The sequence below is a fragment of the Tenrec ecaudatus genome, chromosome 9 (assembly GCF_050624435.1).
Source record: "Tenrec ecaudatus isolate mTenEca1 chromosome 9, mTenEca1.hap1, whole genome shotgun sequence".
NCBI lineage: Eukaryota > Metazoa > Chordata > Mammalia > Afrosoricida > Tenrecidae > Tenrec > Tenrec ecaudatus.
Genome location: NC_134538.1, coordinates 65,370,322 through 65,392,217, shown reverse-complemented (window position 1 = coordinate 65,392,217; position 21,896 = coordinate 65,370,322). Strand labels below are relative to the sequence as shown.

The window sequence follows — 21,896 nt, the reverse complement described above, 5'->3', positions numbered from 1 at the left end:
TTTACAATTTTTCAAGATAGGAAGCTTCTGATCAAAGATAAATGCTGCGGTGTTGTGGGTTATGTATTAGGCTGCTAGCCACAAAGTCAACAGTTCGAACTCATCATCTGCTCCATGGAAGAAAGATGAGGCTCTCTACTCCTACCGAATTATAGCCTCAGAACCCCCAAAGGCTGCTGTGTTCTGTCCTACAGGGTAACTGTGAGTTGGGATATACTCAGTAACCATGAATGTGAGGATCAAGCTAACTAGCGTTGCCAAGTCACTTGGAGATTAGTATTAGTGAGCTATCAGGTGTGTATAAAAGTGTCTGTTAAAAAGTTGGACGTGTCTTCACAATGCCATCTCCCACCTCACTTCCCTTTCCCCCTCATGCCCAGGATATGAAGTAATTAACACAGAAATAGGAAGGGTGGATTTGGGAGAAGAAAATTAACTTTAATTTTGAGCTTGAATATATATCTCAGTTGGAAACCTTGCCTCAAAGACAAGGTACATGACTATGCCTCAGATTCATCTGTAAAAGTAGGGATAAGAATACTACAATCCAGTCTGGGGAAATGAAGGAGAGGTGCGGACCAAGGAATGTGACATGTATGGATATGCTTGGTCCACTTGGGCATTGAAAGAATCCTACCTTTTTATATACTGCTAGAGAAAGACTAAAGAAGAAAGAATTCATTCTTGACCTTTGTGGTTTCAAATTGGTCCTGTTACTTGCTGTACTAGAAATTGATACGTTTCTTTCCTGAGTATATATTATTCTAGTTCCAATTATGCCACCAATTTCAGTTTTCTATCCAGAGAGCAAAAGATAAAGCAGGCAATGAAGGAAGGTAAAACAAGCGTTAGGAATGGCAGGAGGAAGTCAAGAGTAAGCATGGAGGGGGAGAGGAGGAAGGGAGAGGAGAGGAGAGGAGAGAGGAGAGGAGAGGAGATGTCTACTTCATGCAAGTAGAGCTGCCATTGCAGGCTTAGAAAGGGGAAATGAACAAAATGAATCAAGTGTCATACTGCTGGTTCACGCATCTGCAGCCCATTATGAACCTCTGCCTCCTGTATATCTCGCTCTGCTATTCAGGCTCTGACTCCAGCTCCTGGGCCCGCTCTCTTCCCTTCATTCATCGTCTTATCCCTTTCCAGGTCTTTACAGTGGGAACTAAATTATCACCCAGCGCAGGCTGTGGCAATATGTGTGCAAGGTGGGTCTTGGAAAACCAATAAAATAAGACATAAAATAAAAATAAAATCCCAAATAGGTCTTTTTATTTAACATAAGGCCAAAGAAGCTATCAGGCGCTGCTGAATACTGTCCACTAACTGTACAAAATATCAACTGCATGCCTCGCAAACACCAAAATATCCGCTGGAATGCCATAGAAATAAATAACTTCTGCTATAAACACATGAAAACATATCAAACTGTTATCTCTTTAAACATATTGTAAATAAAAAATTACCAGTACTTCTACACAATAAATATTAAGAAACCATTGACATAGTTGAAATGCACTCATATAAATTAACAACTTTAATTACATTAGCTGAACAGACACTGGTTAGAGAACTGCATGTAGTATGCCAAAAAATAATAAATTCAAAATAAAAACAAAAAACAAACAGCATCAACCACAGAACATAAAAAGTTTTCAAACAAAACGAGCTTCAGATTATCTTGGCTTTCATAATTATATTTTTCTTTTAAAGAAAAATATCAACCCATTGTCAATGCACTATTGTTGTTTTTCCAAAGCATTTAAATAGAGGGTAAAACCCATTGGGGATTAATACAGAAGAAATGATCCACTTTATGCATAAAAATAAATAATATAGCTGAGACATGTGGTTTGCTTCTCTTGATGTGACCAGCTTCTAGGCATTCATTTTCTCTGACTCACACAACAAATTCTCAGTGACCCAGGCTTAACTGAAACGCAATGTCCGCCCCCACTTGTGCAGCCCACCTCTATACATTTCCTTTATTGTGTAGGTGTTCAGGGTGACTAAGTTTTTCTCTGCTTTGAAAAGGGATGTTACCAAAAGGCCCACAGGAAATCGTGTGTTTTTTCCAAGTGGACATGATCATTTGAATCTAAGTTGAATTTAATTGAAACATTTTTGTTCTCTGGTCTTTTTAGAGTCACCACTTGACGTCCAATCCCACAGGGGTGAAAACGCACACACACACACTCACTCACTCACTCACTCACAAACTACCTTACAGGAGAATACAGGCCCTCTGAAAAATGGAGTGTGGAATCAATCTTAAATAAACATATACCGGGCTGGTTTTCCTCAGGGACAGTAAAATCCCAGATCATAAGTCCTGAAGGTCTCCTTACTGATTTTGGGGGGTAGGGGTGGAAATTATAGACAATGTCAAACCAGTCTATAAAACATGTATTATTCCAAACAGATATTTGGGATCAAATACTTTTCTGAGCTTCTGAGGTTGATATGCGTAGATTTTTCAGAACTCATTCTGGAGAAAGGCGGGGGCTATCTTAAGACCAGATAGAGCACCCCCCCCCACCACCCTTAGTTACAGGGAAGAAAAAAAACAACTCTACAGAAAATGCAGCACAGTAGAATTGAAAAGCGCTTCCATTTGGTGCCATGCTGCTATATAGAAAGTGTTGTTCACAAGACTGCACACTCTCCAACATTATTAGAATGGTAGCCATTTATACTTCCACTTCAAGGCCATATAATGTAATGAATGAAGTTCAAGATTGTAGATGTCTGGCACCCAATCATTTCATCACCAATTACAATTTTCATTCTGCTCTGCTTCTAATCCCTGTAGCCACTGATCAACCTCGTTGAACCCTTAAGCCATGTAGGATTTAACAACATGAAATCCAGTTTTGAGATGAATAGAAACTATTCCAGGATCTGTTCTTGTCACCTCCTGCTCTCCCCCACTGCCTGTACGATCCCTGCTAAGCCCCGTGAACCAGGACTGTTAGCTCATGTTCTTTCCAACACTTGCAGTACACCCATTCAGATACCAAAGCAGAGGCGGTCCTAAGACCCTCAGAGTTTTTCATGACAATCTGGAGAGTTGAACATAGTCATTGACGCCTCTCCTCGAAACACGCCTATTACACCTACCCTCCTCACATGCAGGATTCCCTAGCCCATGGTGAACAGCGAGGGGCAAAGTACCAATTTCGTAGGTTCTCCCGCTCATGGCTTGATCAGACTCCCCTCTTGAGCTCCTGCCGCAGAGCATGCTGCTTCTCCTGCAGAAGGAGGAGTGGACCCCTAGACCTAATGAGATTCAAGTAACTTGTCTGCATACAGATTAGTGTTATAGTTTCATTGGTTTAGCAATTTTTCAAAAGTTAAATCCTTTTTTGTAGTGTTTCTTGTGGATACTTACTCTCCAGTTATTTTTTTAATCTAAAAGGTGATGTAGGGCTGAAAACCTTAATGTTTTACAGAATACCAATAACTATAATCCCCCCATCCCAATCATGAGTATTTTCCCACAATTTTTGAAAGAATTTTGCTAACTTCAAACAAGTCATGAAAATAAGGCTCTGTTTTTTTTAAGCACATAAATGAGTGACGCCTCAGCTGTACTAGGCAAGCTAATGGATTAGATAGAAATAGCTTTAAGCATGAAATTTGATCTTTGCAAGACCATGTCATTGTTTTGGGTTTGGGTTTTATTTTTTGCATCTGAACCAATACATGCCAACTATTGCTGCAGCAGACTCTGGGCTATAAATTAAATCATTAGGAATTGAGTACTGTCCGCATCCCTGCTTCCTCTCAACTGCTCACTTCCTTCGCACCTGAGCCCCAAATTCTTTCATTTTTTTACCATTGACCACCAGGCTATTTAGTCCACTTTGTTGAGGTCACAATTCTTAAAATCCGACTCCAATCATCAGATGTACTGAACTTTTTATTCCAGCCCTAAAGACTTGTGACTTGCCTTCAAAGGAACCCCTGATTTAAGATTGATTCCAATTGATCATATCTATAAATTGAAGGGGGGCCGGGGGGAGAACCCAGCACAGGGTTTTGGTTCACACGGGTTTCCTGTTTTCTTCTGCAGGTGATAAGTGACATACACGGGGAAGGAAAAGAGGACGGTGGATCCCTGTATATGAAAGAGGGCCGTCGAAATACTCTCTAGAATGCCCAGGCTTTTCTTTTCCATCTAATTTTTCAAAATGCGCCCGCCTAGTTCAGAGTAAAAGCAAAACTACCTAGCCTATCCTTCTTAAAAATACTGTGTTTTGCACACAAACATTCATTGCTTTAAGAACATTAAAAAATGACAGCCTGAAGTGCTTAAAATGTATATGGACATGATACAATACATGTATATATACACACAGATATGCATATGCACAAGCAATGTATATATACACATACAAGCATGTAGCAGTTCATGAATTGGATTGAACTTGATTTCCCACAGTGTACAACTACTGTCCGTCCAGTATGAAATGTCCTGTTTCATGGATGGAAAGGGAGTCGAAACCCAAGCGTGCCAGGTCTCTGAAGCCTGAACACAATCCCCATGACGCAACCTTGAATTCAAACCCCTGACTCATTAATGTTGAATGATACCAACCACAGACAGACCGTTTAAAGGCTCACACAAATGTCTTTGGTGTATGTGTCTATTTCTTAAGGTACAAAATAATAATTATAATTATAATAATAAAAATAGCTATTTTGTGTGCTGTCGCAGTTCTTTTGTAGCTCACATTAAGTGAAGCTCTTAACCTCCCCCCACCCGCCCCAAGAAAATACTTGTTAAATAAGGATTAGACAGGTCAAACACCATTGTAGTGCAAATAGTAAACGATAAAAAAAAACACATTTACAAAATATAGAAATGTTTGAATCCAACAGATGGACAAACATATTCCTTTCAAGTATCTCTCCTTGAAGAAAATAAAAATTAATCAGGTTACTTCCAATACAAAAAAGTCTCTCTTTTTGTTCACTCTCAGGTAAACAGTTTCAAACCTACTAGGTTGCATAGTTCTAAGATCATAAGCACCTTAGCGAAATGTAACTTGGAATTCTTGTGTTCCTCGAGCCTTGCACTTTCCATTTTGGCGCTCGTTGTTTTTTTTTTTAAATGTTTATGTTGGCTTATTTTGTTGTCGCAGCTGTTTCGTTCTGTTTGGTTGCAAAAGTGGTGTGGAGAAAGAAAGTGTGACCATCTTCACAACATCATTCTTTTGCCAGGATCTTCATGTATGTGGTGTGTGGAACATGCCTGCGTGTGACATGGTGTGGTGTGGGTGTGGGTAGGGGTGGGGGGTGGGGCAAGGGTGTGTGTGTGTGTGTGTGTGTGTGTGTGTGTGGTGTGTGCCTGTGTGTGTGTGTGGTGTGTGCCTCTGTGTATGTGGGGTGCGTGTGTGCGCGCGCTGATGTGAACAGAGAGTGTCGCACAGACATACCTTATGACCTAGAGAAATCAGCGGGAAAGTGCCTGGGAAGGGCCCTTCCAAAATCATGGCTTTCTCAATGCTAGTTGGGACACGAGAGTCCACATTATTGCAAACTAGACAAGTTGGCTTCAAGGCTCAGGCCGAAAAGGAACCCGAGCGGGGAGAGTACCATGCCCAGTCTCAAAAGCTGACGCCAAGCGCACGGTGCACCGCCCCGTCTCTCCCCACCTGCAGTTCCTTGTCGGCTTCTTCGTAGAGCCCTGCCTTTTCAATAGTGTCCTTCGTCTCTTGCAGGTTTTGTTCTTAGTTGAGTTTGTTGGGTTTTTTTTTTTTTTGTCTTTTAATTGTCCTGACCATTACCTCAGAAACCTTAAAAATGTTTCTTCATTTTGCCACTGTCTTCTCTGAGCAACTCCTGTTCCCTCTGCCCCCACCCCCACCCCCCACCCACCCCACCCTGGCCCAGGGGCGCCTCTAGGAGCATCCACACTCCTCCACGATCATGTTCTGGATGTCCTTCTTGATGATGTTTTGGCCATCATCATAGTACAGCATGGACATGGGTCTCAGCTTGGTGGGGACACAGCACGACTTGAGGTTGGCGAAGGGGCTGTGCCCCCGCATGCGGTAGTGGTTGATGACCGTCGAGTGGAAGGACAGCGAGGAGCCCGACGTGCCCGCTATGTGACTGGGGCACTCACCCTCGCAGTAGTTGGCGTGGTAGCCCGAGGGGGCGATGATCCAGTCGTTCCAGCCAATGTCCTTGAAACTCACAAAGAACTGTTTCTTACAGCAGATGTTGACCTTGCCGTCACACTCCAGGCCCCGCCGGCGGCGGCGATGAGGGTGGTCTTCGGACTGCCGGGCCTGCAACATGAGGAAGGGTCTGTGCGACTGTTCCTTCTCGTCCTCCGCCCCATCGCCGTCCTTCTTCCGGCCTTCCCCCTCCTCCTCTTTCTTCTTCTTCTTGCCCAGGAGCACCAGGCTGGCGCCGCTCTCCTGGCACTGCTCGCAGGCGAACCGCACATCCAGGGAGCTCCGGCCCTGGTCCAGCAGCCGCTGGATGCTGCTGGACACGGGGAAAATGTGCCAGGTGCTCTTCCGCGCGTCCACCACCTTCTCGGAGATCAGCAGTTCACTCCTGCGCTCGCCCTTCCAGCCCACCTCCTCCGCCTCCTCCCCGGCGTCCAAGCCGCCCTGCAGGTGCTTCTGTTGCTGGAAGAGGCGGATGGTGACTTTGGTCCTGGTCCTGTTGGCCTTGGGGACTTTCAGGAAGAGCCACACTTCTGCCCGCTCCACCACGGAAAGGTCGCTGCCTTCCTTGGAAATCTCAAAGTGCAGTGTCTTCCTGGCTGTGCCTACGGAAGAAAAGAGACACAAAAGAAGCCACGCGCATACGTTAGATCCTGAGCTGGCATGTGCACCCTTCAGGAATGCTAGCAAACAGGAGCCTGTTCCGACAGATCATTCTAGAACAAGGCCCGGCCCACCAGCGCGCCGGGCCTGAATCCAGGCCTCCCCTCTCTCCACAGGCACGCCTGTTCCTAGATGGCCTCCAAGCGAACAATAATTTTTCCCATTTTTAAATGATAAAAAAGGAAAAAAAAGCACTATTTAGCGACGTATGGAAATGATATGAAATTTAAATTTGCATGCTCCTAAGTGAAGTTTGGTTGCGACGCAGTGAGACGCGTTCCTTTCTGCCCCACCAATGACTGCTTTGGGACTATAGCACAGAGTTGGCTATTTGTGACAGTGTCTGGCTACAAATCTTAAAATAATACCTGATGTGGCCCTTTCTAGGGATGAAGTTTGCTGCTCCCTAAAACTGGGTCAGCCTCCGACACTCACAAGGGCCATTCCACCCTGTCCTATGGGGCTGCCAGCAGCGGTCTGGCTCTGCTGGATGGCAGTGAGTGGTACTGCCCTGGAGAAAGAGGAACTACTAAAGTGCAAGCTCTGTACAATCTACCCTCCCCAACCCCCCCACCCCCCACCCCCAGTCCCAGGACCCTTACTACTCAGGGTCTAATGACAGGATGTTTCTTTAAAGTGAGTCTCTTGTGCTCTCCCCTGCCTCCAGAAAGTCACGTGTGCCAATGCCTACAATAGTCCTGCTCCCCATGACCACTATCACCAAACACATCAGGAGTACTAACTTTAATAATGTCTCCAATTGGATGACTCATCCTCTAGGAAACCTCCCCCAGCCCCACCCTCTAGCCAGACCAGTTTAGGTGCCCCCGAGGTGTGCTGTCTTATCTGTGTCTCTCGCTGTCACCACCCAGTGTTTAGCAAAAGGCAAAAAAACCAAACCTGCAGCCATCCAGTGGATGTCAATTCCCGGCTACCCTTTAGGGCAGAGTAGAAGTGCCTCAGTGGAGTTCACCAAGACTCTTAACTGTTAACTAGAGGAGACAGCCCGCCTTTCTCTCCCAGAGCTGGCTAGTGGTTTCAAAGCGCTGACTTGGCAGTTGCCAACCCAGCATAATACCACTAGGCCACCAGGACCCCTGGTTGAGCAGAAAGTGGGCAATTTGGGCCCATCTTGATGACTGAACGGAAACTCTCCTACCAAAGAGCTTTATTATGTAAAGAAAGCCACTCCCACCTCCCACTGCTCCATGTTCCTCCTTCCCTGATGATTGTAGATTTTAATGAGAGCAAACCACGGCCTGTTTCTCAGAGTGATGGTTAAGAATGGTATCACCTGGAAGGTGCAAAGGTTAACATGCTTGGCAGGCTAACGGAGTGGTTGGAGGTTCCAGGACACCCAGAGGCATCCAGGAAGAAAAAGATGACAATATACTTCTCCAGAAAGTCAACCACCAGAAACCCAGTGGAGCCCAGCTCTACTTCTACACACACGGCGATACCAGGAGTCGATGTTGGCCAGCGACAACTGATCGTTGTGCTAGATGTTCTAGGACAAATCTCTACATGGACAAGCCCTTGGATTCAAGGGCCACCGAGCACTGACCTAGTTCTTAAATATGGCTGTCGCCTGTTTCTTTCCTTTCCCAATAGCACCTGTGTATTTATTCATGTGACAACATTCACTCTAGGGGGCAGGTGTCCAGACTGCAGTTGTCTGACTCTTCAAATACTGCAAACCACACCGCCGCCCCTCCACACACAAACACATTGATAGGAGATACAAAGCAGCATCGCCGCCTGCAAGTGCTGCCTTGGAAGTGGCTGCCCATACCTTCATGTGTATCACACGTACACACCTGAAGAGAATCGTCAAAAGTCCATCCTATAACTAACTCACGGCTCCCCAGGAGGCTCTCCCTGCCGAGATTTCCAGAACGAGCTGAAACCCAGCCGTACTTTTCCCTCTCGGGCTCGGGATGTTTACAGTGCTCTACATCGTGGGCACCGTTTCAAGTTCTCTGCGGCAGAAGGCACTGCTCACTGTCGATGCTGTTCCTAATCTAACACACTCTACACACTGTGGTTATGATAGTGGTAGATGCACGGGGGAGGACCGAGCAGGGGCTGCATGTTTATAAGAAAGCCTCTCCGGAGTCTTTGTATAGACTTGTTAGGATGTGGGCAAGGGTGGTGATGATGATGGTGGTGGTGGTAGTGGTGGTGTGACAGGAGTTGCTCTGACTCCTACCTCACGTCCTGGCAGGAATTAGAATGAGTAATACAGCTGGGTTTATGATTAGATCACCGGAGCGTGAGGCGCTTAGTGAGGGATTCTCTCTCTCTCTCTCTTTTTAAGTCAACATGATGATTCTTTAAAAAAAAAAAAAAGAGGGAAGGAAGAGCGAGAGGAATTCAGAATTCTCCTCTTGCTAAGAATGGATGGATATATTTGATGTTGTTGGTTAAGAAGGCACAGAGTCCTGGAGGGAAGGCAAGCGGCAGATCTTAAGAGGTGGGGTCCTCTCAAGATCAGAGGGTCAGCAAGGAAGCTTCTAAGATGGGGTGGTGGAAGAGTGGGCAGATAACTCCCAGGCATGAGGAGCGCCTCTCCCGCCTGCCCTGCCCGTGGAGAATGTTAACAAGCCACCTGCTGTTCCCCCTTCTGCCTCCACACAGGCCGGCTTCTGAAATCATAAACTGCGCAGGGTGTCGGGGTAAAGACAGAGAGATCGTAGCTGCGAAATTAGAAAACGCAGAGGGCACGAGGTTGTGTTTTGCTTTTTGAGGAAAGAGTGTGAAACTGGAGCTCCCCTAGATTGGTGCCCAGAATGGGAAATCTCCCTGGGTCTCAGGTAACGCATTCCCACCGGCTCTGGGCTCTGGCCCAGGCTTCACAGGCAGGGCTGAGAGTGTCCATACAGAGTGCACAAGGCAGAGCTACCCAGCAGACACGGGTCTTTCCATGAGCACACAGCAGAGCACTCTACAGATGCTACTGAAGAGGGGGGTGGGGGGAGCGATGCAGGGCCGTGTGGGACAGAGACAGGGAGGGAAGGCTAACTGGTCAACTTGGACAAGTGACGGCCGTATCGGAATTGCTCTTACAGCTACACAGCCTGACTGCAGGTTTCTGATGCGTGATAGAGCCCCACCCCTTCTGCACAAGCAGCTGTACTTGAAGGCAAATGATTTAGTGTTCCTGAGAGAGGAGCACACAAAGATCATTCGAGGGGGCTCAATCTGTCAGGTGCTGTTACATTAGGATCAGAGAGTCATCATAAAATGACTTTCATCCTGGACTTGGCTGGCAATTAACGGCATCGCCTGCGTGTGGTGGGGAGGCACGCACGCTGATTTATCCATCCGTTCAATGATCTGAACGGAAAGCCCCCATTCCCTGCATTTGCATTCATTCCCTCCTGCCTCCTCGCTCCCCCATATTTCTGACATTTGGATTTTCCCCCTACTAACCGACATGCTTGTCACCTCCTTCTCCTGGTGTCCATTTCTGGAACTGCTGTTTGTACATTGCATGCTATTTTATCAGACAGATAAATAAATAAATAACGTCGAGATCCAATTTCATGAAAAGGCTGTTGCCAGAATGCTCAGGAGAACAGGGGAAGAGAGAAACTTGGGTCTTCCTAATGTCTACCTCACATGCAGGTACATTTTACACGTTTTATTGTATTCTTACTTGTTAAGCAGGGCGTTTTTGTTTTTTTCCTTTTTCATTAGCTTTCAGTGCAGAGGGGGTGGGGAGCATGAGACTGCTGGAAGCTGAGGTAGAATCCTATTTATCAGCACTGTAGGCTTCAGGAAGGTATTAAAACCCCTGAGATTTCTGAGGGATGAAAAATGTGATAAATAACTGGCCAATTGGTGCTGTTCCCTTTATCTCTATATTACGAGAGAGAGACAGACAGAGAGAGAAAGAGAGAGATTGTTATAGTGCAGTGAATCAGTCAGGGTGCCCCTGACAACTCTCAATCCTCTATGCGTAAGTTTTGGAAATGGGAAGAGATTACTCCAGGTTGAGATATTGAGGATCCATTTCTAAGCAGCTTCAGGTCTGAGTTAAGTATCTTTTGCTGTGAAACCCTGACATGGAAGGTCTCCCATCATGCTTTGTGAACAGCTACGGCATGCGTTTATACAGGTGTGCACTGGGTTCCTACACTATTACCTATCAGCCAGATATAGCTGGTTGCTTTGCTAACCTTCATTACCTACTCTCCGATCATATTCTCCTCATCCTGGTGCTATTTTTTCCCTCCTGAGGGCTTGTGAGGCAAGACTTGTATCACAGCCTGCTCTGCCTGAGTAATTCACTAAGAAAGTCCCACGCAAACCCATGTGGGTGATAATATTTCATCACTTAAGCCTCCGTGAACCTGGGGGACACATACCAAAGAGGGTACAGAAAACTGGGCAGGGACACTAAATGTTGCATGCCACAGGAAACACCTCTGCAATGTCATTGGGTGGGAGGGATGGCACAAAGGAAAGCTAGAGGTAAGCCCCCTTAAAAAGATATTTGCATCCTACTGTCCTTCACTTTCAAAATTAGGCACCTTTTTAAAGAACTGAATCATGAGGGAATACCAAGGGTTAAGTAACCAAGTACCTACTTGCTCCCTTCTTGCATGCTAAGATGCAAAAAGGTACTCATCCAAAGGGCCATGCATCTCAAGATCGTGGGTGCATAAACGCATCCAATTAAATCAGCAACCCACACAGGCAGTTTCTGAATTTGTTTTTCCTCACCAGGGTCGTGCCTTAAGTATGCTGTGTTCTACAGAGGGGTAATAATTACATTTCTTAAGGTTAACGTGGAAGGTTTTGCTGTGTGTATAAAGCCTTTCAACTCAACATGGGGTGGCGGGGGGAGCCTCACTCAAAAATCGAGTTTCCATCCCTCCCCAAGGTTTCCCTGTGCCTAGTTATGGGGCAGGTGTGCTCTGTGAAGGCCTTGGTTGGCCTTGGTTTGGGCTGTATTTTTAGGGGTCCCTGGAGAAGGCAGTGTAAAGGTTCTCTAGCCTCCCAACGAGCATCTTGCCTGAAGCATGGGTCCAAAAATGTCCTGGTTCATTTTCAGTCTTAATATCTTTGGCGGGGGTGGGGGGGACATCATGAAAGTGAGAATGTTCAGCCACACTCGCTATCATATAGTCCTACTTTTTAAGTGGTGATAAAACACCATGTTTGATATTTCAGGGCAAAGAGGTTTCAAGGTTCAAATACTAGAAAGGATGCCTAAGGTTCAATCCTCTGAATTTCAGAGACTTCTTGCATTCCTGAAAAAAGTTCCTGAGAACTTTAATGCTTTGGAGTTTAGGATGTAGGAACCAGTCAAGGTCAAAGATTTCTGAACCACAGTTAAGAGATCATAAATTATCAAGGAGATTTTAGCAAAGAGAGGCCAAGATAAATACATATTTTCACAAGTGCTTGGGAAGGTGCCCCCATGAATTTGAACCCTAACACTCCATCCCAGTAGACTTCCTTCCCTACTGAAAGAGATTATGAATCTCTTTCTGCATCTTGTCTCCACTATTTGTCTCCACAAACTCCATTTGGATATAAATGCACCATCAGAAGCTGAACACCATGTTCCCACAAGGCGTTAAATAAATAGCCTTTCCCTCCCCATTTGAAGTGACTTGTCACTTGTTGCTGATGTAAAGTGCCAAGCTAGAAAACCAGGCTTGAAAAAAAAAGAAATCACCGGACTGATGATGCGTTTTTGTAAAAGCCCAGGCGGCCGTATTAGGGAGAGACATGAGCAAATCAGTATTGCTCATGATTCACATTTCTCCACTCTCTGCTTTGTTTGCTTTTAAAATTTATCACTCCTCTGCCGTCCATAAGCTCTGGAATGTTCACAGGCATCGCTAAAATTCCCATTCCTATGCCTTCTGCCTCATTTCACATACTGTAGGCAGTCATGTGTTCCTCGGCCCATAAAACCGTAACTTTTAGGAGTTAGGAAGAGGAAGGCAACTGGTCATCATGAAGATGATGGCACTGTGGAATTGCTTCTCCTGGGAAGAGTAACTGGCAAGCAGCAAAAGTCTTTAGAATGCGCCCTCTTGTGGCCATTTGGTTCCCGTTATTCAGAAGAAAGTTTGTAACCCCTGAAGGTAGGGAAGGTAATTAATTCAGAGGGAAGTTCAGAATACTGGTGGGAAGGGAAGGAGTCAACTCCGCCCTGAAATGAGCTTCCTGCAGATGGGGAAGGGGGGAAGCCACTCAAGCTGATGTTCTCAAATCTCTTCTTAGGTGCTACAAATTCTAACTCAAACCTTCCGTACATCATATTCTCCAAAAGAGAAGGATTTAAGCTTCGCTCTCACCAACACCCCGGCTCCGTGAGCGCTTTCCACACCTTTCTCTTTCATCTGTCGTCTTTCCCCTTTCCTTCCTTTAAGAAGCATGATCAGTCGCTAAGTTGACTGGCAGAATATCAATCTGGCAGCATGTACAACGTTGGAGGCTCCACATTGTACTGTTACTGTACTGCCTGAACCGGCCAGAGGCTAATGCCTTGAACAACATCTGGTAAAATACAATACAGTCGTCAAAAAGGTCCACTGACGACTGGCCATTAGAGTCAGAGTTGATTTGGGCATGCTCATCCCTTCCGTCTTTCTTTTAGAAAGATTTCTCTTTAAGGTTTGAATGGTAAACACAGGATTCTCGAATAGCTAAGCAAAGACCACACTAATCATGGTGAACAATCTGGGTGGCAGGTATTAGAAGAAAATCACGTTGGGGGGTTGAAATGGGTGCCAGGGAGCCTTCAAAGATTGTTCCACCTCTTAGTTAATAAACATGCCTACAAGCCTTCGTCAGATGGTCTTTACTTTCTACCTGAGCATAGCGGCACACACTCGGTTCAAAGAGTTCCAGGCACTTTAGCTTTGCAGTTCCTCAGCTGTGGTTACCAAACCTGGACTATATTCAACAATCCAGGAGAGAAGAGGCACACATTAAACATGTATCTCTAAACGAAGGTATCTCAGTTGATAGACATGTGTCTATATGTTCATGGCATGCACGTGGGTGGGAGTTTGGTGGATGAGATTCTGTAAAGTACATAATAGTTTGTAATGGAAAGGAAAACACATGTCTTTTTCCTAGTCTCCAAAACTTTTGACATCCCACAGCGTTGAGATATTCTTAAAATTGACGTAGTCCAAAAGTCACAAGGACAAATCTTTGCTCTTCATTGTCATAGGTTCACTGCCATCGTTCAGTTAATACCTGTTTCTCGGGTGGCTGGACCTGCATTAACACGCTGGCGTGGTCCCCTTGTGGGAGAGCATTTGTCTCTCATCTATGGGGTCATTATATTTGTGAAATTTTGTGAGATCAACTTGAAGTTGATAAGGGCAACTTTGTAGACTAGACATAAAGGCTCTCGCAAGCCCCTCTGGGAATGCCAAAGCTCACCCCAAGGTCAGGTTGGAAACTCCGCCTGCAGTTTCCATTTTAGACCTTCATCTAGTAATTTCAGTGTAAAAATCAAATGAATCGCTTTAAAACGGGAAAATAGCTCATTCCTTTGCAGTGAAACAGCTCGCAGGAAAGTAAAAAAGAATAAGACCTCTTGTAATGGAGAAAAAGACTGCTCTGAGATGATGGTGATGATACTGAAGGAAGGGAAGCAGCCACATGCTGTGACTGCAGAAGTCCCTGGGTGCCAAGAGGGTGACTTTGCTGTGAATGGCCAGTAAGTTAGAGAAAGGCGCCCAGCAGGCAGAGTTCAGTGACCCTTTGCTGGGCTCCTGCTCGGTCAGTGGGTGAGGACATGAGGCATATGCCCCACAGGATGGTGTGAAAGCCAACTGAATGGGTATTTGTAACTGACAGCATCACAGGAGACAGGAGGCCCTCCATATATCAAATCTTATCTGGGGGTGTCTTTGTGTCTGGATATGGAGAGCTCTTTGGGCTCCTGGAACCCATTCCATGGGCAGGGCCCAATGCACAAGTGCTTTCTTTCCTACCATACAACCATGAGAAGTTGGGGGATTTGGGGAAACTCCAACCTGACTCTTTCCCTGAAAGATAAAGTCCTAATTATCATGTCCTTGGCCGCTGCATCTAGAAACATGCTCCAGTGAGGCTCCTGAAGAAGAGCTCTTCCCTGGTGGGACAGGGGACTTCTGGGGGGAGGGGGAGAGCCAGCAGGCTATCTGCACCCCAAAAAGGATGCCCAGGTCTGGCTATGGTCTTCTTGCAAACAACATCTGACTCAACAGGTTTGCAGGGTTGGAAAGTCTGAGTGTTGCCTTAATTGTTTATACTGCTGCTGCAAACTTTTAAACAAAAAATGCTGGGAGTCCCTACACATACTTTGCTGGGCCATATGCTCTACCCACCAAAACAATGGCATTCCTTTCCACAGGATTTGGCAAGGGTTGCGTTTCTGGAGCCTGGCATCGCCACAAAAGCAACATGGCATGAGCACATGTGTGCGTGTGTGTATGTGTGTGGCAGGCATGCAAAGGGAGTTGTGTCGCCTAACTGTCCAGAGAGCGGGGCTCCACACTTCTGACAGGTACCTTCCACTCAGCAACAGGTTCGCTGGGCCCTTGGGCCACCGATTAGGATTAGGATCTGTTTATTCAAGTTCTTCCTCTTAAGGATTGAGTGAGAGTGCAGGGTAGTATCTGCAAGCACTTTGTCAAGGTTGCATTCCTTGGCAGAGAGCTCTCAGTAACTTTACAGAACCAAACTCTCTCTCTCTCTCTCTCTCTCTCTCTCTCTCTCTCTCTCTCTCTCTCTCTCTCTCTCTCTCTCTCTCTCTCTCTCTCTCTCTCTCCCCCTCCCTCCCCCACTCCCCCCCTCAGTCAGTGTTCCCAAAGTGACTGCCAATTCATCGTCAACTGCCCACCCAAACAGCACTTCCCTGCCTTGAATGTGGTGTCCGGGCAAATGCAGTTTCTCAAGGTAAAAAAAAAACACACATTTTTTTTAAGGCTCTCCCTAATAAATCTGTCCTGCTCGCCCCGCGGCCCCTGTCCCCCGACCACTCTTTAAAAGGGACAGGGCTGTTTGGCGACTGTGACTTGATCCGTGCCCTTCCGCCCCATCTCCCCACCCGCCGCACAAACTTTGGAGGGGGCTCCGCAGCCTCTGGCGCTCGGTGCACCTGAATCGCCGGGCTTCCGGGCCCCGCTGCGGGCTGCCTTTCGGGGTGACTGTCCCTCCCGGCGCCGCCGCCCGCGGCTTCCTGCGCTGCCGGCGTGGCCGGCGCCTGGGCGGGCTCGGGGACCGCGGGCGCCGAGCGGAGCGGAGCAGAGCCGAGCGCTCGCCCTCTCCGCCGCCCCCGGTCCGCTCCTGCCTCCTCCCTGCCTCCCTCGCTCCCGCCTCCCCGGGCGCCGAGTCTGCCCGCCCGCCCGCGGCCACCTCGCCGCCGCCGCAGCCGCACACTTGGCGGCCGGAGGGAGAAGTTCCTCCCGGGACCGTCCCCCGCAGCCCGCCGCCCGCACCCACCTGCCTCGGCGAACGTGATGATCTCGGAGGTCTGCTCCAGGAGTTCATTCATTTCTGCCCGGCGCCCGATGTCGTCCTCGATCTCCACGAAGCCGTCCTCGCCCACTTTGCCCACATGAAGCTTCCGGATGGCGTTCAGGAGCGCCGCCTTGGGCACCGGCTGCGTGACCTCGGGTCTCTTCTTCAAGTGCAGCATGTTCAGGATGTGCTTCTTGACGGCCTCCACCATGTCGGCCGGCTGCGAGCTGGGTACCTCCTTGGGGAGCGCGGCCAGCGCGCACGCCGGGCACGCGGGGTCTGCGCCGGGGCCCTCGGCGCCCGGGGTGGGCGAGCTCCGCACCAGCATCCAGCAACTCGCCAGCAGAAAGCCCCGCAGCCCGAGCCAGGGCATCCTGGCAGCCCAAGTTGGTGCGATGGCCTTTTTCAAAGGCCCGGCGTTTCCTCCCCCTCACGGCACAGGTTTTATGTGTGTGTGCGTGTGTGTGCGTGTGTGTGTGTGTGTGTTCTCGCGCGCGCGCGCGCGTGTGTGAGTGTGTGAGTGCGTGTGAGTGTGGGTGCGCGCGTGTGGGTTCTGGATCGTTGGTGTGCGGTGCTGCGTTGTTTCCTCCTCTTCAGCAAATTCTCTGGAAGATGAACAAAAAGTTTTCTGTGAAGTTTGGTTTGCAGGTTCCCTCTCGGAATGCAGTGAGTGCTGTCGGTGTGGCTGTCAGGGAGGAGAGTCCGGACTGTCTCGGAGTAAGAGAGAAGGAGGGAGGGAGGGAGGGAGGTAGGGAGGGAGGGAGGGGGAGGAAGAGAGGGAGGGAGGGAGGGAGAGACAAGGGGGGGGGGGAGAAAGACAGAGACAGAGAGGGAGGGAGAGAGACAGGGAGAGAGGAGAGAGGGAGAGAGAAGGAAGAGAGGGAGGGGAGAGGGAGGGAGGAAGAAAGAGAGAGAGAGAGAGGGAGAGAAAGAGCGAACGATTGGCCCTAAGTGAGTGAGTGAATGGGAGCGGGAGGGAGTTTGTCTTCGAGTTAAGGCTCTGATTAGGGAGGGAGGGAGGGACAGCCCATTTTCTGACAGGCTGCCTACATTCTGCTCACTGCTCCCTCACACACACCTCTCTTCACAGAGCACCATTCGCTGGGGTTCCACTCTCCCTTCTGAATACATTCTCCTCATTTTGCCCGACTCCTTTCTTTCTTCTTTTTCTGGCCAGCCCCTTGCCTCACCTTCTTCCTCTTTTAGCAGAGGCAGGCGCACGCGTGTGCACACACATACACACACACACACACACAGAAATTACTCAACAAACAGGGATGACTTGATTGGAGAAGTATGCCCCTGGAGCGCTCCTCCACCCCACATAAAGGCAGCCCCAGGTAAGGATCTGCCCACCTGGCCCAGAAGGTGGTGCCAGGGGGGATGGAGCCCAAGGAGAGGGACTACTGGACAGAGAGAGCAGCTTTGACCAATCATTCTGGCCTGAAAGAATCTGAGAGGAGACTCTCCTTTCCCCCATTCATTCATATTTAAATGCCCAGGGTTATCAACACTGGCAGGTGATCTGAGGGAAATGGAATAGAACTTTTGTTTGGGGTCATATAACACACTATACTTTTCCCAACAGCAAAATGTGGCAGGGCATTGAAAGATCCCAAGGGCAGGCAGCATTTGCCATGCCCTGTCCCAAGCAGGCACTTTCCCTTCTCCTTTCCCGACCCCCTTCTGCCCTGAGCACCATCACACTCACAAATGACTGCCCCTCACTGGTTTGCCCTGACTTTACCAGATAACATGCAAAATGCATTTGGTCTCCCCCACATCATTTTATACAAGCTGTGTGCTCCTAGACGAGTAACTGATCGTGGGGCGGGGGGAGCCTCACTCATCTAATTTTCTCTGTGGTGGTGTGTTCAGTGTGTCCCCCACCCTGTCCCCACCAGTACATTCATGGGCAGGCTCCTAATCCTGATCACTACTGTCTGCCTCAGAGAAACAGCAGAGATGAACTCATCATGAGTTCAGTGTCCACCGAAGAAGGAAAATGTGAACTTCGAAACAATGCCTTTCTGAGGTTTGTTGTTGTTGTTTGATCTCTCCTCCCCATTTTCTTTTTCATTTCTGTCTCACTGCTTTCACCTCTAAGAAGTTCATCTGTCCCTTCCCTCTCAGTTGCTTTCCCACACCAGAACCCTCTCTGTTGCTGTAGACAGCCTCAGCTTATAGCTGACACCTAGTGTAGACAGAGCATTCCAGTCAAGCCATGCACTTTGGGGGGGGGGGGGTGTAATAAAAACCATTACAATTAGCTTAAGATCTAAGAACAAGGGAGGAGATTAAGAAAATTGTGACTCTCAGTTAAAATGACCTTCCAGTTTGCATGGTTAGCAGTGTTTGCCTGAACTGTAGCTATGGTTCCCCTTTCCCCAAACAACTGTTTGCAAGACTCTTTCTGTCACAAGTCACCATCGATCCCTTTTGGGGTTTCAACTCTAGGAAGATCAATAACACTGCTCTGATAGCTAAGACTTGGCCAACACTGCCCCAAACACCTCTAGTTTGGAAAGGGGGAATGTAAAAGAACTGGGGAGCATTGGTATTATAATTGTTTAACAAAACATCTTGGTAAGAGCATATTTAACATAATCTGCCTATTTGGAGTCATATATACAGCACCCAAAGCATTTGATAGTCCAATTAAATTTTACGAGAGACTCTGAAACAGAACTAAAAGCTTAATGACTCAGAACTTCTCACAAGTGCTAATAGTAGCCGTAAGATAAGTGGGACTTCTCAATATTTGGATACCCTCTGTACGTGAATATGTGTGTGTTCCTCACATTTACAGTTGGCAACTCTTAAAACGAGTTTTCGCTTTGGCATATGGGTTCGTGTCTCTGGGCTGCATGAACACACTATTTGCATGCTCCGGGCCTGTTAAAAGCCTCAGTAACCCTCCTGGCAAAGACGAAAAGGTACAAATCGCAACTCACAGAGATGTGCCAATCAGTTGTAAAACCCCCTCTAGCCCTTCTGATTATGAATGTGGAAGTAGCCCAGAATCAAGAGTTAAAAGCATTACCTTTCTGGTCCCTTCTCTTTCACCAGCCTCTTGTATCATGTGGTCCAGAGCTGTGCGAGTTCCTCTTCATGGTATTGGCACTGGGAAGTTTTATACTGTACTACTTATTTGTACACTCACACATTGGTACCACTCAAACAGAGGAGGGCTGGGGCTTTGTTGGGGATTGGTTAGAATCAGCATGACATCAGCGGATGACTGGTTTTTCCAGTGTGAGACATATTTCATAATTCATTATCTAATGGAAAGTCCTGCTTGGCTGCTTGTGACACTGCTGGGTGATCCACGGAGCTAGTGACTCCTCTGTGAGAAGGACCATTTAGAAAATAGTGAAATCAGGCAGAGACAGCTCCCTGGATACCCAACTTTCAACTTGCCTTTCACTGCTCTCCTAGGCATGCCTCCTTAGATTCCGCTGCAGTTGCCTGTCTTCCCATGAACCATCTGTGACTTCATAAAGTTGCCTCTTGCTACAAAGCATTTTCTTGCTTCTTATAAGATTCTGTTGTTTGGTGTTTTTCTTTAAGAAAAATGGATCCTTCAGGATGAATCAGAAACAGAGACACACCCATAGGGTGATGGGCTCTCCTCCCCTGACCTAACTGTTACTTTACATCTTTAAACTGAAGGCCTGCTTCATAAAGAACTCTGGAAATAGTTATTCTTTACCATTGAACTTTATAAGTATCCTTCCCAGGTTTTGTAGAATTGTAGGCTACTAACTAGCAAAGAGGTGGGGGGGGGGATTCAGAGGTATCAAGTTCTTGACAAGAACTTCATGTCCTATGGTTTTGAAAATGTTATAAATATAACTTGAATTAGTGGGGGGGATTATTCACATTCTTTGAAATAAGAATAAATTGGTCAGGTTTTTGTTTGGTTCTGTGTTTTGAGGAGGGGCAGGGTGTCATTTGTTGGCAGGCCTGGGAAATAAAGCAGGAGAATGGAATTCTCGGTCAAAAATGGTGGAGACAAGTTGTTTGAAGCAGTCTGAGTCGAAGCACAAGCCGGATTCTCAGGACAAGTGGGATAAAATGTGCAAAATTGGGAGCTAATGAAAGCCATATGACCAGATATGTTGTTTTGCATGCAGGATTTAACATGCATAAAATAAACTTTTCACTGTGCCCACCAGCAGAATAGAGAGGCTCTGGCCTCCTGATGTGTGGCTTAAGCAGGTTCCTTTTGGACACCAGAAGAACTTCGCTGTGTGAGAGTGTCTCTCCTAGCTAAGTACACAGGAAGGGTGTGTGCTGAGCTGTACTTCGCCAAACCCTCTGTTGTCCATAACCTACTTCTGGGGACCCTACAAGACAGGGTAGGGCTGTCCCAGAGGGTTTCCAAAGCTGTCCATATTTAGGGGAGCCACTGCCACAACTTTCTCCAGTGGAGCAGCCTGGGGGGTTCGAACTAGTAACCTTTCAGGCCGCACATCCAGGTGCTTGACTCACTGCACCACTAAGACTTCTTAGCTGCCTAACAAGGATTGTGGCCGTGGCTGGGGGTGGGGGGTGGTTGGGGTGGGAGTGGGCGTGGGATTTCACACTGGATATATAGAAATGAAGTAGGACGTAAAGTCGATAGGTGGTAGAAGAAATTTGGGAAGAAAAGATAGAAAGACATGAATCCCAGATCTGCCCACCAATTTCAGCATTAAAAACAAAAGCCAAAATACAATCTCACTGTCCTGGAGCCCAGATGAACTTAAACTGGCCCCCAGGAGAAAGGTCTTTAACCACCATCCAGATAAGCACTAGACTCCAGTGACTAGAGGGTGAGGCAGGGCAAGGGCCTGTGGGACAGCTTAACCCATCCCCTCCCCCACCCAGGCCTCATGGTGTCCCACAAACACTGGGTCGTTTATGAGTTTCTGGGCACAAAACAAATCTGGACCTGTCCCTAGTTCCACTGGGCATTAACTATGACTTCTGGCCTCGGTGTTCTCATCTATAAAATGGGAGCAATAGTCCTAACCTGAAGGGGACAGCACAGTGCCTAAGAAATAAGGTGCTATTTCTAAACTGTGTGTTGGGTCCCCTACACGTTTGTTTGCTGGGAGTCTGCAGCACGAGGGGAGCAACCCACAGTTGTGAGTTGGCAACCTCACAGAGGCCCACCTGCCAGGCCAGCCTGGCCACCAGCTTTGGTCTCATGCATCTCCACCCTCACATGTGAACTTCGATGGAAGTGTCTTCCTCAGTAGAAATTTAAATGGGAAGAGTGATAAAGCAAACAAACATACTAACACCAGGTTGCTGTGAAGTCCAGTCCAACTCGCGGTGACCCATGTGTTACAGAGCAGAACTGACTTCAAGGTCGCCTGGGCCGAAAGCTGACCGCCAGGCCTTTCTTCAGAGGCATCTTTGGGTGGGTTCAGAGGTCAGCTTGGAGGTGAGTGGTCCAAGCAAGCACAAGCCGTTTGGGCCGCCCAGGGGACCTTTTGGAGGCCGCCAGCAGGTTACAATAACTGCGGGGGGTTGGGGGGGGTTAATTCGGAGTTGGGAAGGATCTTTTCCCTTCCAAACTTG

General features: G+C 47.6%; 1 protein-coding gene across 2 annotated transcripts; it reads right to left on the bottom strand.

Annotated features, from left to right (window-relative positions):
• Positions 1 to 1,238: 1,238 nt before the first annotated feature.
• On the bottom strand, positions 1,239 to 19,520 carry INHBA (inhibin subunit beta A). 2 transcript variants are annotated; one of them, XM_075558173.1, is made up of 3 exons: positions 19,369 to 19,520; positions 16,308 to 16,930; positions 1,239 to 6,784 (listed from the first exon to the last, which is right to left on the bottom strand). In XM_075558173.1, the coding sequence occupies exons 2-3, from the start codon at positions 16,696 to 16,698 to the stop codon at positions 5,901 to 5,903; spliced, it is 1,275 nt and encodes a 424-aa protein (XP_075414288.1). In that variant the 5' UTR covers positions 16,699 to 16,930; positions 19,369 to 19,520; the 3' UTR covers positions 1,239 to 5,900. The 2 variants fall into 2 exon arrangements, with proteins under 2 accessions (XP_075414288.1, XP_075414287.1); XM_075558172.1 differs by lacking the exon at positions 19,369 to 19,520 and having other exon boundaries at positions 16,308 to 17,122.
• Positions 19,521 to 21,896: the final 2,376 nt, after the last annotated feature.